A 12,515-nucleotide genomic window follows, 5' to 3' on the forward strand; every position below is an offset into this window, starting at 1 on the left:
TAATTCATGATACATAATTAATAATATCTATTAATTAAATTCTTATTTATAAATAAACAAAATCTGCTTGCAATGATATTTAATCAGAAATTATAATAACTGGGGCACGAGTAACAAGTATTTCAGTCGTACAGAAATTTGTCGACGGTCCCTAAAATACCGCTTCTGAATGTCTGTCTAATGTCTGAATATCAAGCTAACTTCAAGCATTTTACAGACGGGGAAATAGTGGCATAGGCGACATAGGCAGTTACCTTGGGTGCAAAATGACTGGGGGGCAGCGGCACAAGTGTTTTTTTTTTTGTTGGAAGTGTGACCTCTTGTGACCATCGTGCGCTCCTACACCTATAGATTAAGCAAAATTATTTCTGCCAGTTAACACAATTTTAGTACTGATCGATCATCAAACTGATTACAATATTGTTAGAATAAAATAAAATTGACATTAATAAAAAATCATAAGATTTGAGAACGTCATGTAGGACTAATTTAAACACTTTCTGCAGCAAGACATGATTCTAATACACCACCATAATGCATTAATTATGCATGGTGAAAGCAGTTACCATACATATTAGTTTTGCCATTTATGTGCATATAAATTGCCCTTTAAAAAATATGAGTGAAAAAAGAAAATGATCAGGGGCACAAAAAGGAGCAGAAAATAGAACAATGTAGAAGTAAGAATCACAAGTTAATGACTGTGTATTAGCCCGTGATGTTTATGTTGTATTTTGTTTTTGTAGTATAAGTTTTTGCTTGTTTTAAGTTAACTACTAATCTAAGCTACTAATTTTGTTTTATTTTATTTCCTTTAAAATAAATTTAAGCTTCTGTAATGTTGTTTTAATTTCAGTTACATTATTGCTTGTTTTTAATACACAAAAAGTGTCTAAATGTCTTTTGAAAAAAGACCAGGACTAAGACTATAATCTAGCATTCATGAATTAAAATAATTTCATTTTCCACTGCATGCACAAAATGGAAATGAAAGGTAGTGGGCTAATTAGACTAACTAGCTAGCTTGCTGGCTAATATCTACAAATAAATTACAATATGTAGCCTTTATTTTGTTGGCTTTGTTGCCTGTTAGATTAGCTTAGGCATTTCATTTTGCTCATATTTCTCTTTTTTACCCTTTGTTGTAATAAGTACTTGTCACTGTAGGCATAGTTATGAGTTGCATTTCTGTGTTTGGGAGTATAGCTCATGTCTGGTCTCTTCCATATTTTAACAGATTCACTCCTAAAATACCTTCAAGGGGCTTCAACATCTCCATCAACGTCATCTCAGTTTGCTCCCAGTGACCAAAGTGATCCAGCCTCTTCAACCACTGCATCTCAACTTCACACTTTGTCTACCTCGACTTTGCCTGTTACTGCAGAGCACCTCAGCAGCTCACCTACCACCACTGAGCCACTAACTGAGAGGTCCCCAATTCTGCCTCTTCCCCTTGTGAATCTCCCTCTGTTCAATAACCCACCAACTCTGGATCCTGCAGACTGGCCTGCCCCATCTTATAAAGTAAGGGCTGAATTAGTCATCTGAGGACCTTATCAGGTCGAGAGGGATTTTGTTTTTCCTAAAAAAAAAAAAGGATGGACGAAGTAATCATTATTTTTATTCTGTTTTAATCAATAGTGAGAAGATAATAAGGACTTTGTCTATTCTAGACAAATTAGTTTAAAATATTTTATATTTGTTCTACTCTAAACTCTTCTCACAGAAAGACTTTATGGTGATTTCTGAAGGACTGAATGATTGGAAGAATGGCATCAGGTTTTGAAATCTCATGAAAATAGCCCAGAACATCAGCAAAACTTGAAGGCATGGAAAGAACTGGAGAATCGCCTTGAAAAGTGCCAGACAAGTGACAGCCACGCAATGGCACTTATTGTAACACAGAGAAGGAGGTGGCATGAACTATTGAAGAGAATAATGGCAACAATCCAGTCCCTAGCTGAGAGAATCATGGCTATGAGAGGGTCCACAGACTCACTTTTCCACCCGGGTAATGGCAACTTCCTGAAAGAAGTGGAGTTTATGACCAAATTCAATCCTGTCTTAAAGCAACATATAGATAGGGTACAGAGTGGAGCAGGGAATATGACAACATACCTGGGAAAAAACATACAAACAAACTGATAAGTGCCATCACTCGAAAGATCATGGATGCAATTGTTAGTGACATCAAACTTTGCAAATACTGTACTTTTCCATTACACTGGATTGAACTCCTGACCTGAGGCACACAGAGCAACTATCAGTGGTCATAAGGACTGTGTCAGTGGAGGACAAGCCACAAGTGAAGGAACACTCCATGAATTTCCTTAAAGCTGAAGCTTCAACAGGGGAAGAGCTATTTACTCTTATCTTGAAGAGACTCGAAGACCTGAACATACACTATATTGCCAAAAGTATTCGCTCACCTGCCTTGACTCGCATATGAACTTAAGTGACATCCCATTCCTAATCTTCCAGAAGCAAATGCATTCTTCCAGAAGCGCATTTGTGAGGTCACACATTGATGTTGGACAAGAAGGCCTGGCTCTCAGTCTCCGCTCTAATTCATCCCAAAGGTGTTCTATCGGGTTGAGGTCAGGACTCTGTGCAGGCCAGTCAAGTTCATCCACACCAGACTCTGTCATCCATGTCTTTATGGACCTTGCTTTGTGCACTGGTGCACAGTCATGTTGGAAGAGGAAGGGGCCAGCTCCAAACTGTTCCCACAAAGTTTGGAGCATGGAATTGTCCAAAATGTCTTGGTATGCTGAAGCATTCAGAGTTCCTTTCACTGGAACTAAGGGGCCAAGCCTAGCTCCTGAAAAACAACCCCACACCATAATCCCCCCTCCACCAAACTTTACACTTGGCACAATGCAGTCAGACAAGTACCGTTCTCCTGGCAACCGCCAAACCCAGACTCGTCCATCAGATTGCCAGATGGAGAAGCGCGATTCGTCACTCCAGAGAACGCGTCTCCACTGCTCTAGAGTCTAGTGGCGGCGTGCTTTACACCACTGCATCCGACGCTTTGCATTGCACTTGGTGATGTATGGCTTGGATGCAGCTGCTCGGCCATGGAAACCCATTCCATGAAGCTCTCTGCGCACTGTTCTTGAGCTAATCTGAAGGCCACATGAAGTTTGGAGGTCTGTAGCGATTGACTCTGCAGAAAGTTGGCGACCTCAGCATCTGCTGACCCCGCTCCGTCAGTTTACATGGCCTACCACTTTGTGGCTGAGTTGCTGTTGTTCCCAAACACTTCCACGTTCTTATAATACAGCTGACAGTTGACTGTGGAATATTTAGGAGCAAGGAAATTTCACGACTGGATTTGTTGCACAGGTGGCATCCTATCACAGTTCCACGCTGGAATTCACTGAGCTCCTGAGAGCGACCCATTCTTTCACAAATGTTTGTTAAAACAGTCTGCATGCCTAGGTGCTTGATTTTATACACCTGTGGCCATGGAAGTGATTGGAACACCTGATTCTGATTATTTGGATGGGTGAGCGAATACTTTTGGCAATATAGTGTATCTTTTGAGGACTGCAGGGGGCAGTCATATAACAAACATGAGGGCAAACATGAAGGGCAAAAAGAAAGGTGTACAGGCCAGATTGCTGGCAATAAACCCCAGAGCATTGTTTGTGCAATGTGCAGTATATTACTTGAACTTGGTAGTGGCAGATGCTGCACAAATCTCCAAAGATGCAACTAGTTATTTAGGTTACCTGCAGAACATATTCATCTTGTTCTCACCTTCCACCAATAGATGGTGTGTCTTGAAAAACCATGTCAAGATCATGCTAAAGTCATGGTCAGAAAACAGGTGTGAGAATCGTGTAAACAGTGTAGAAGCAATTAGATACTAGGCCCAGCAGTTAGTAGAAACCCTACTTGAGATAAAGGAAAAAACAGCAAATCCTGCCTTAAAAATTGAGGCTCAGTCTTTAGCAGATGAAGTTGAATGCTTTAATTTTTCTGTCTGCTCAATTGTCTGGTATGACCTACTCAACAGAATTGAAAATGTCAGTAAGCTGATGCAGTCGGTTTCCCTGCAACTGGACATGGCAGTGGACCTGCTTGGCAAAACCAAAACTTTCCTGACCCAGTATCGAGATAATGGTTTTGCCTCAGCTCAAGCTTTAGCAAGAGAGATGTGTGAAGACATAAATGTGGAGGTTGTTCTCAAAGAGAAGAGGCTGAGATCAACACATAAACAGTTCTCATAGTAATGCACATATACAGGGGTTGGACAATGAAACTGAAACGCCTGGTTTTAAACCATAATAATTCATTAGTATGGTGTAGGGCCTCCTTTTGCGGTCAATACAGCATCAATTCGTCTTGGGAATGACAGATACAAGTCCTGCACAGTGGCCAGAGGGATTTTGAGCCATTCTTCTTGCAGAATAGTGGCCAGGTCACTACATGATGCTGGTGGAGGAAAACGTTTCCTGACTCGCTCCTCCAAAACACCCCAAAGTGGCTCAATAATATTTAGATCTGGTGACTGTGCAGGCCATGGGAGATGTTCAACTTCACTTTCATGTTCATCAAACCACTCTGTCACCAGTCTTGCTGTGTGTATTGGTGCATTATCATCCTGATACACGGCACCGCCTTCAGGATACATTGTTTGAACCATTGGGTGCACATGGTCCTCCAGAATGGTTCGGTAGTCCTTGGCAGTGACGCGCCCATCTAGCACAAGTATTGAGCCTAGGGAATGCCATGATATTGCAGCCCAAACCATCACTGATCCACCCCCATGCTTTACTCTGGGCATGCAACAGTCTGGGTGGTACACTTCTTTGAGGCTTCTCCACGCCGTAACTCTCCCGGTTGTGGGAAAGACAGTGAAGGTGGACTCAGAGAACAATACATGTTTTACATTGTCCACAGCCCAAGATTTTCGCTGCTGGCACCACTGAAACCGACGTTTGGCATTGGCACGAGTGACCAAAGGTTTGGCTATGGCAGCCCGGCCATGTACATTGACCCTGTGGAGCTCCCGACGGACAGTTTTGGTGGAAACAGGAGAGTTGAGGTGCACATTTAATTCTGCAGTGAGTTGGGCAGCTGTGGTTTTATGTTTTTTGGATACAATCCGGGTTAGCACCCGGACATCCCTTTCAGACAGCTTCCTCTTGCGTCCACAGTTACTCCTGTTGGATGTGGTTCATCCTTCTTGGTGGTATGCTGACATTACCCTGGATACCGTGGCTCTTGATGCATCACAAAGACTTGCTGTCTTAGTCACAGATGCGCCAGCGAGACGTGCACCAACAATTTGTCCTCTTTTGAACTCTGATATGTCACCCATAATGTTGTGTGCATTGCAATATTTTAAGCAAAACTGTGCTATTACTCTGCTAATTAAACCTTCACACGCTGCTCTTACTGGTGGAATGTGCAATCAATGAAGATTGGCCACCAGGCTGGTCAAATTTAGCCATGAATCCTCCAACACTAAATTGGCCAGTGTTTCAGTTTCATTGTCCAACCCCTGTATATTCAGTGCATCCTATCGGTAATGCACTAAAGATGATGGAGGCTGAATTTTTTAATATAGTGGTGGATGTGGCCATTGTTTCACTGAAAGAGAGGTTCAAGACCATGGAAAGGTAATGGAGAAGTTTGGTGTACTTGGCAACTTCCCTGAGAAGACAAATGAAGAACTAGTACAGCAGTGTGAAACACTTATCACCACTTTAAGTAAGGGTGAGCTGTCAGACATAGATCCCAGTGAATGTGGCAGCTGCAGAGCTTTTCAAAGCTCAAGCAGATTAAAACCTACCTGAGGACTACTATAGCCCAAGAGTGTCTCAGAGGACTTGATGTCATCAGCATCAATAATGATGTTTCTCAAGAATTGTCATTTGATGAAGTCATTGATGACTTTGCTGCAAAGAAATCCAGTAACAGCCACAGAAGAGAGCAGTCTTCAAAATTAGAGACATTTAGTTACATAGAAACAATACATGTGAATGAAGAATGTTTTTGAACAAGGGAGGCTTGCATTCATTGATTGTGATTGTTAATCTCAGTTAGATGGAAAAGTCACTTTAGTTTTCCTTTTATGTTGTTAATGATGAAATTAATGCATGTTCAGTGCATATTTAGAGATGAAGGCATTTTGCACTGCTTCTTTCATCATACATTTGTCAGATATTGTTATTGATTGACTTTTATTATTTTGTACCAAAGCAACGTAAAGGACAGAAACAGCATTAAAATGAGATTTGTTTAGTGAAGGATTACTTATGTCTGCTTATACCTATGAAAATACATGTTTATTTTGTTCAATAAAAATGTTATCTACACTCATTTCTTTAGTCTGGCAAAAAGCATCAATGCGTGTTTTAGGTATATATTTATCCAGACCTTAACTGGTGAGGAGGGTTCATTTACTGGACCTCAAGTAAGTTTAGTTGAACAGCTGGTTACAGCTAGTTGGCCTACAGCATACAATCACAGAATAGTAATGCAAGAAATGTTGCTCAGGTGTATAAACATGCTACAAATATTGAACAATCCATGCTGCTACAATTACAAAACATTACTTTTGACATTACATGACAAGCATATTATTATTTTACCTTATTTATTTGTATATATAAAAAGAGGGTGGTGAGTAAACAATTGATTATAGCTGCTATAACTTGTTTTTTAACCTTTTGTAAGTGTAAATATATACAGATGATAATGTATTATTGTTTAAGTAATAATAATTGTGGGTGAGTGAAAGAGAGAGAGAGAGAGAGAGAGAGTGTAGGACTACCAATAAAAACATAAAGAGACGAAAGAAAAGCAGAAAATTTCGCAATGTTTACTGAATTATTATCAGCATAATTGTGATGTAAGCATTAACATGAATTTACTTGTTTTGCTGATATTACGCAATATTAAAACATAACTTTTAAACCGTAACTGTAAATGGATAGAAAAGGCATGACATCATATTTTAAATATTAAAACACTGTAATTATTTTTGGATGGTAAAAGTAACTCTATAACAGTGTGGCATACTGTAACAGGGTGTGTTTTATTTCTTACTTTTATTTAGACTGTGGGTAGAGGATTTTCTTTTTCAGCTAACATAGTGAGTTCAGTCATTAAAATAATCATGAAATATATCCATAAAAATGCTATTAAATATTAAATAATCTTCTTTATACCTTATCTCTAATGCCATTCAATACATTCACTAATGGCAGACTAAATATTATTAAGGTAAATATTCTTTTTCATTAATGAACAAAAGCGAAGGAATACAGAACTAAAGAATTTCCTGAAAAGGGAAAATTCATTATTATTCATCATTATTTTACTCTTTGCTTTAACTCAAATAGAATGTTTTTTATAACTTTATCCAAAAGAAAATAAAAAGAAGCTGATGTCCATTTGGGTTATATAAGTTCAAGGGCCATAATAGCATGAGAGGAATGTCAATGTAAATGTAATTTATCATTCTTATTTAGTAAACAACCTGCTACAATGATCTCCTTTATAATATGGAATTCTGAGTGAGAGACGATAGTGTGCGGCTTCATGCAAACATGCAGCTTTCAGGGGAAATAGTCATGGACTCACTTCCTTGTGCATTTGAAACAGCTTTATGATGACTATAATAAACAGAGGTCTGGCTGACTGGTGAAGATGAAAGGTAAAGTAACTTGCCTGGAAAAAAATCACATAGATTTTGCACTGATATGAAAATCTGAGAGAATTGAGTTATCCCCTATTTGCTATCACACCATATCAACGGTCAACCTGATAACCGTATTTGCAAACTTGTCACACCGGAAAAGAGGAGAGAGGAGAGAGAGAGAGAGTGTCAGTGTTATTAATGTGTCAGGTTTTGTGTCTTTCCATTAATGTAAAAGTAATAAAAGAGCAGCTTCTGTCTATGAAACAGGTCATATGAGCATAAATGAATTCAGCAAGCATGATCTTGCTTTTTCCTATGATTTACTGACTTATTGTTACCACTCTAAAGAAGTTGATTATTTTCTTATGACATCCTTGTGTTTCATTCATCTTTAACCCAGAGCAATATGCCAACACTAACCATTTATACACTGTAAAAAATGATTTGTTGACACAACTTGACTTAGTCAAGTCATCTTGTTGCATTGACTCAGTTAAGTTTAGCAAACGTTAGGTGTTATGTTCACTCAACTTATATGTAGTTGTTGAAATAACTTCCAGTAAATTGAGCTAACGTACTGTATCAATTAATGAGCATTTAAAATTTTTAGTTAAGTCAATTGAAAAACATTGGTTGAACTTAATTTTTCATGTTTTCACAACCATAAACTAAGTCTAATTGACATAAAATAGTAATTTTTCCTCAAAATTATAACTTAACTATTTGAGTTTACTGGACTTCATTGCAGTCTAATTGACATAAAATAGTAATTTTTCCTCAGTATAACCATTTCAGTTTACTGGACCTCATTGCTTTTACAAGAAGTTGTGGATATCTATCTGGAACCAGATTTTTTATGAAATCAACACAACTGCAAAATTGAAACTCAGACACTCAAAACACAGACACCTTTGGTGCTCGGGCCCTAATGAACAATTCACAATAAGCTATGTTAAAAAACTTTACATTAAACTGTTCAAAAACAGTCTTCAATTCCTAATCGTAGAAACATGACAAGGAAAGAAGAAGCAGTACAACGTAACAAGAAATTCAAAAATATAATGTTCCACTTAAAACAATGAGATCTAAAACAACAATGCTCTTAGACTTTAAACCAGTACAATGATTAAACAGTAGCAAGAAGGAAAAAAGATTTATCACAGCAACTTATCTTAAGTCTTATCGCAGCAACTTGGTCTTCAAAGAGTGTACTCTTGCGGTGCAAGAGTCTGATCCAACTCCAATAAACAGGCGCTGTATCACTTCAAAAGTAAATTTTAGTTCCTTTGGGTAGTCAAGGTTTAATGCATACACCAGGCCCATTAGGTTCAGAAAGGCATTAGGTATATCACTCATGTGATGCATTACCACTTCTTCTTCAATCACCAAGGCAACATCATTGTAGAACGCTGGGAGAGGTTCCATCACATTTTCCACAACCACAAGGATTCCAATCACCACACCCTTGATCACATTCTCTTCACAGTCACTGTGCTTTATAGAATGTAAACAAAACAAGGTACTATTACTCAAAAGCAATTATACAAATACAGTTCCCAGTCCCCTGCAAATGAAGAGATCTAATGTTCAATTTTCCCTTGTTTTGCCTTAAAGGTTTCAGCTTACCTCGTATATCTTCATGAATTTTGAAGGATTCTCTCGCATGTACCATGGCAGGCCCAGCAATGCTGCTGTCCTCATCCTTTGGTTTGTTGTCTGTAAAATATAGAATGGTTAAAGTACCAGCTATGTCTGTTCAATCTTTTATTTTTCTTTATCCTTTCTCCCTTTTTAGAAAAAATAAAAACACAAACATTTTTTCAAATTTGAACATTTACAATTGTATACTTTCATTGTATACTAATTTTTTGTTGAGCACCAAAATAAGATTTAATAGTGGATGTAACACACTCATGCCACTTAAATCAGGGGTGTCTAATCCTGCTCCTGGGGGGGGGCAATAATGTATTGCAGACTTTAACTACAACCTGGTTCCAGACACCTGCCTGGAAGTTTGTAGTGATCCCGAACACCTTCATTAGCTGGTTTATGTGTGTTTAATTGGGGTTGAAGCTAAACTCTGTAGGATCTTGGCTCCCCAGGAGCAGGATTGGGCACCCCTGCCTTAAATTCATAGGGGTTGTAACAACACTTTAAAGCATTTAAAAGGATAGGTTACCAAAGATGATAATTGTTATTTACTCACCAAAAATATTCATATCTTCATTCCATACAATAAAAATTAACAGTGGCTAGGCTGTTAAGCTCTATAAAGGACAAGTCAACACTATAAAAAATGCAGTAAAAGTAGTGGATTACTCATGTTACCCTTTTTTAAAAGTTTTTTGAAGATAACTTTGTGTAATGAACATCAGTTTTGATGTTACTACGACATAATACAACATCAAACCTCATTAGGTATTGTGTCATGACATTTGATCATAAGACTTGCAAGAACCAATGATGTTTGATAGTTATCTAGTAGCTAATACAATCAAACATTATTCTGAACAAAGACTAAAAATGTTGTTTTCATCATACAAAGAGATTGTATGATTTGAGAAAACTTGGAATATGACACATCACTAGTTTTATGATCCATACAAGGAAAAAGGTCAGAGATATTTGGACAAACATGAAAGTGAGTAAATGATCACAGAATTGTCATTATGGGGAGAGAAAGACTGCTTTAGAATATACTGACTCACATCCTTATCAAGGCTCTCCAGTATTGAAGTCATTTCTGGAATGTCCTCATAACGCTTTGACCTGAATAACGGTATCAGCTTTGAGAGATGACCATCTCGGCCTTCAAAAAAGGACTTGCTCAGGTCCTTTGACACAAGCCTGGTGAATTCTTTGCTGATCTATAAAAACAAAAATACATTTACAAATTTAACAAAGATGCCAGGGTCTCGGTGACAGTCTTCAACAGCATTAAATTAAAACATCATGCAGGATATTAAAACATTTTTATTTCACTCAACAGAACAGGCCAACTTTCATAGCCCAAGATTTTCTAATAAATTCAAAGCCACAGAAACAAATCAACACAATTTACCTGCCTCTCTGTGAAAAGTGCTGGCCATTGGACTTTCATTTGTGACACTGGTGGCTCCTCCTCAACGACTTCTTGTCTTCTCAAAGAAAATGTGCTGCTCATAGCAGAATCAACAAAGGTGATGTCTGGAGTCCTCTTCCTCATCTCCATATTTGCTCTCTTTCCTTATGTAGACTTTCCTGGTCTTTGCCATGAGGTAGATCTGGAAGAAAATTTGTTTCACACCGTCTAGGTTTCTTAACTTTGTTTCGCTTTCCTCTTGTCTCCCCAAGACCTCTCTTTTCAGAATTCACTTTCAGTTCCTGACAACCTGCATCTCTCAGCTTTTGTCTGTAGTTGCCCATCTTAAATTTCAAACTAATTTTCCACCCATACCATCCAGACGTGGCGCTTGGCTCTTTGAGACAGGGGTGTTTTTCAATTAGGGCAGCCGCTACACTGTCAATCTCTTCATTCCCAGGATAGGCTTTGTATGAGTATATAGTCTCTGCAAGTTTCTCAAGAATTTCAATCTTCATGTCTCTGGGAATTGACAGAAGTGTTCCATTCTTTCTAAATGCCTCATTACTTTGTCTTAGCCTCAGTTCCACATCATATGTAAAAACAGGGATGGGAAAGGCGGTTGGCCATGGCTGTGAACGGGCAGTAGATGGCTCTGAATGGATGCTGGGTGAAGAAGTTGATGGAGATGATGATTCACTTAAAATTGCAGTGTCTAAACTGGAGTCTGACAATGTATCTAGAAAAGGGGTGAAAAGGATCTTCAGTGTCACCTTGTCTTTGGGCAGATCATCTACACATGTAAGGTTACAGAAATCATGGAAGTCTTCATCTTCATATTGAAGGTCAAAAGGGTCTTTCAGCTGGAGCCTGCTTTTAAGTTCAAACTTGAGGCCATCAACAGAATCTGGAACAGGATCAAGTCTAACTTTCTGAATGTTCTGTGGGGAGATGATCACGTGAAACAGCATTTTGTTATGGGAATAGAAAATTCCAGGGTTTCTCTGCAACTGGGAAAAGAGTAAAAAGATGTGATTATATTAATGGATGATTACTTCCTTTAATGTGAACACCTACAAAATCATGTGCATTTCAACAAACCTACCTTAGTGAAGCAAGAAGGTTTTTGGTGTGATGTATAGCTTGCCAGACCTTACATATGGATAGAGTGGATGGTATCCATTAAGCTCCTGGGGTTCCACAACCTGCAGATCTGAAGTGCAATTACTTGTTAGCTCATAACTTCACAAATGCTCTATGAACCAGGCTTTGAAGGATTTGAGGATGAATGACACTTTGTTGTTCACAATTACCATTTTAACAATCTTGCCAAAATCGGGCAGTCCACTGGTGTGCCGTACAGACAAAAACATTCCCTCTGAATACTTGGTACCATATATGTATGCATGGGTTGAAAGAAATACAGTGTTTATGATTCCATATTTATGCTCAATGGCTTGCCTTACTGAACGTTCAAGTGTGTCAGGTGAAACAACAGCTACACGTCCTACTTCTAGATCAGGTTTGAAAACACTTGGCAAATCAAAGTAGTAAGCCAAAGCAAGCTGATGCTTTTTGGCCTGAGTGAGCAAGACATTCTTGAAGTTTTTACTGTCATGTACAACTCTCTTAAAGAAGTTGTGCTTAGCCTCAAAGCGAATAGTCCAAAAATCAGTCAGAGGACCAAATCGCCGAATCATTTCAGGATAGTGTTCCAAGAAGTGATGCTTTGGGAGAATGTGGAAATCTGGGAAACACTCTTTCAGCAAGCACCTGTGTTCTGATATTTTGGAC

At 38.5% G+C, this 12,515-nt stretch overlaps 1 protein-coding gene across 1 annotated transcript; it reads right to left on the reverse strand.

Annotated features, from left to right (window-relative positions):
* Window positions 1–8,767: 8,767 nt before the first annotated feature.
* Window positions 8,768–12,219, reverse strand: LOC131366200 (uncharacterized). The gene is made up of 5 exons (XM_058410439.1): window positions 11,827–12,219; window positions 10,722–11,731; window positions 10,369–10,527; window positions 9,287–9,376; window positions 8,768–9,154 (listed from the first exon to the last, which is right to left on the reverse strand). The coding sequence occupies exons 2-5, from the start codon at window positions 10,869–10,871 to the stop codon at window positions 8,840–8,842; spliced, it is 714 nt and encodes a 237-aa protein (XP_058266422.1). The 5' UTR covers window positions 10,872–11,731; window positions 11,827–12,219; the 3' UTR covers window positions 8,768–8,839.
* Between the last annotated feature and the right edge of the window lie 296 nt (window positions 12,220–12,515).

Source organism: Hemibagrus wyckioides, linkage group LG15 (assembly GCF_019097595.1).
Source record: "Hemibagrus wyckioides isolate EC202008001 linkage group LG15, SWU_Hwy_1.0, whole genome shotgun sequence".
Taxonomy (NCBI): domain Eukaryota; kingdom Metazoa; phylum Chordata; class Actinopteri; order Siluriformes; family Bagridae; genus Hemibagrus; species Hemibagrus wyckioides.

Bases quoted from the DNA above. Each gene is read 5' to 3' on its own strand.
- LOC131366200 (XM_058410439.1), bottom strand. From the start codon at position 10,871: ATGGAGATGAGGAAGAGGACTCCAGACATCACCTTTGTTGATTCTGCT. The intron at 10,528-10,721 runs GTAAATTGTGTT...TTGTTTTTATAG, and splicing joins CACTTTTCACAGAGAGGCAG to ATCAGCAAAGAATTCACCAG. The intron at 9,155-9,286 runs GTAAGCTGAAAC...CATTCTATAAAG, and splicing joins AATTCATGAAGATATACGAG to CACAGTGACTGTGAAGAGAA.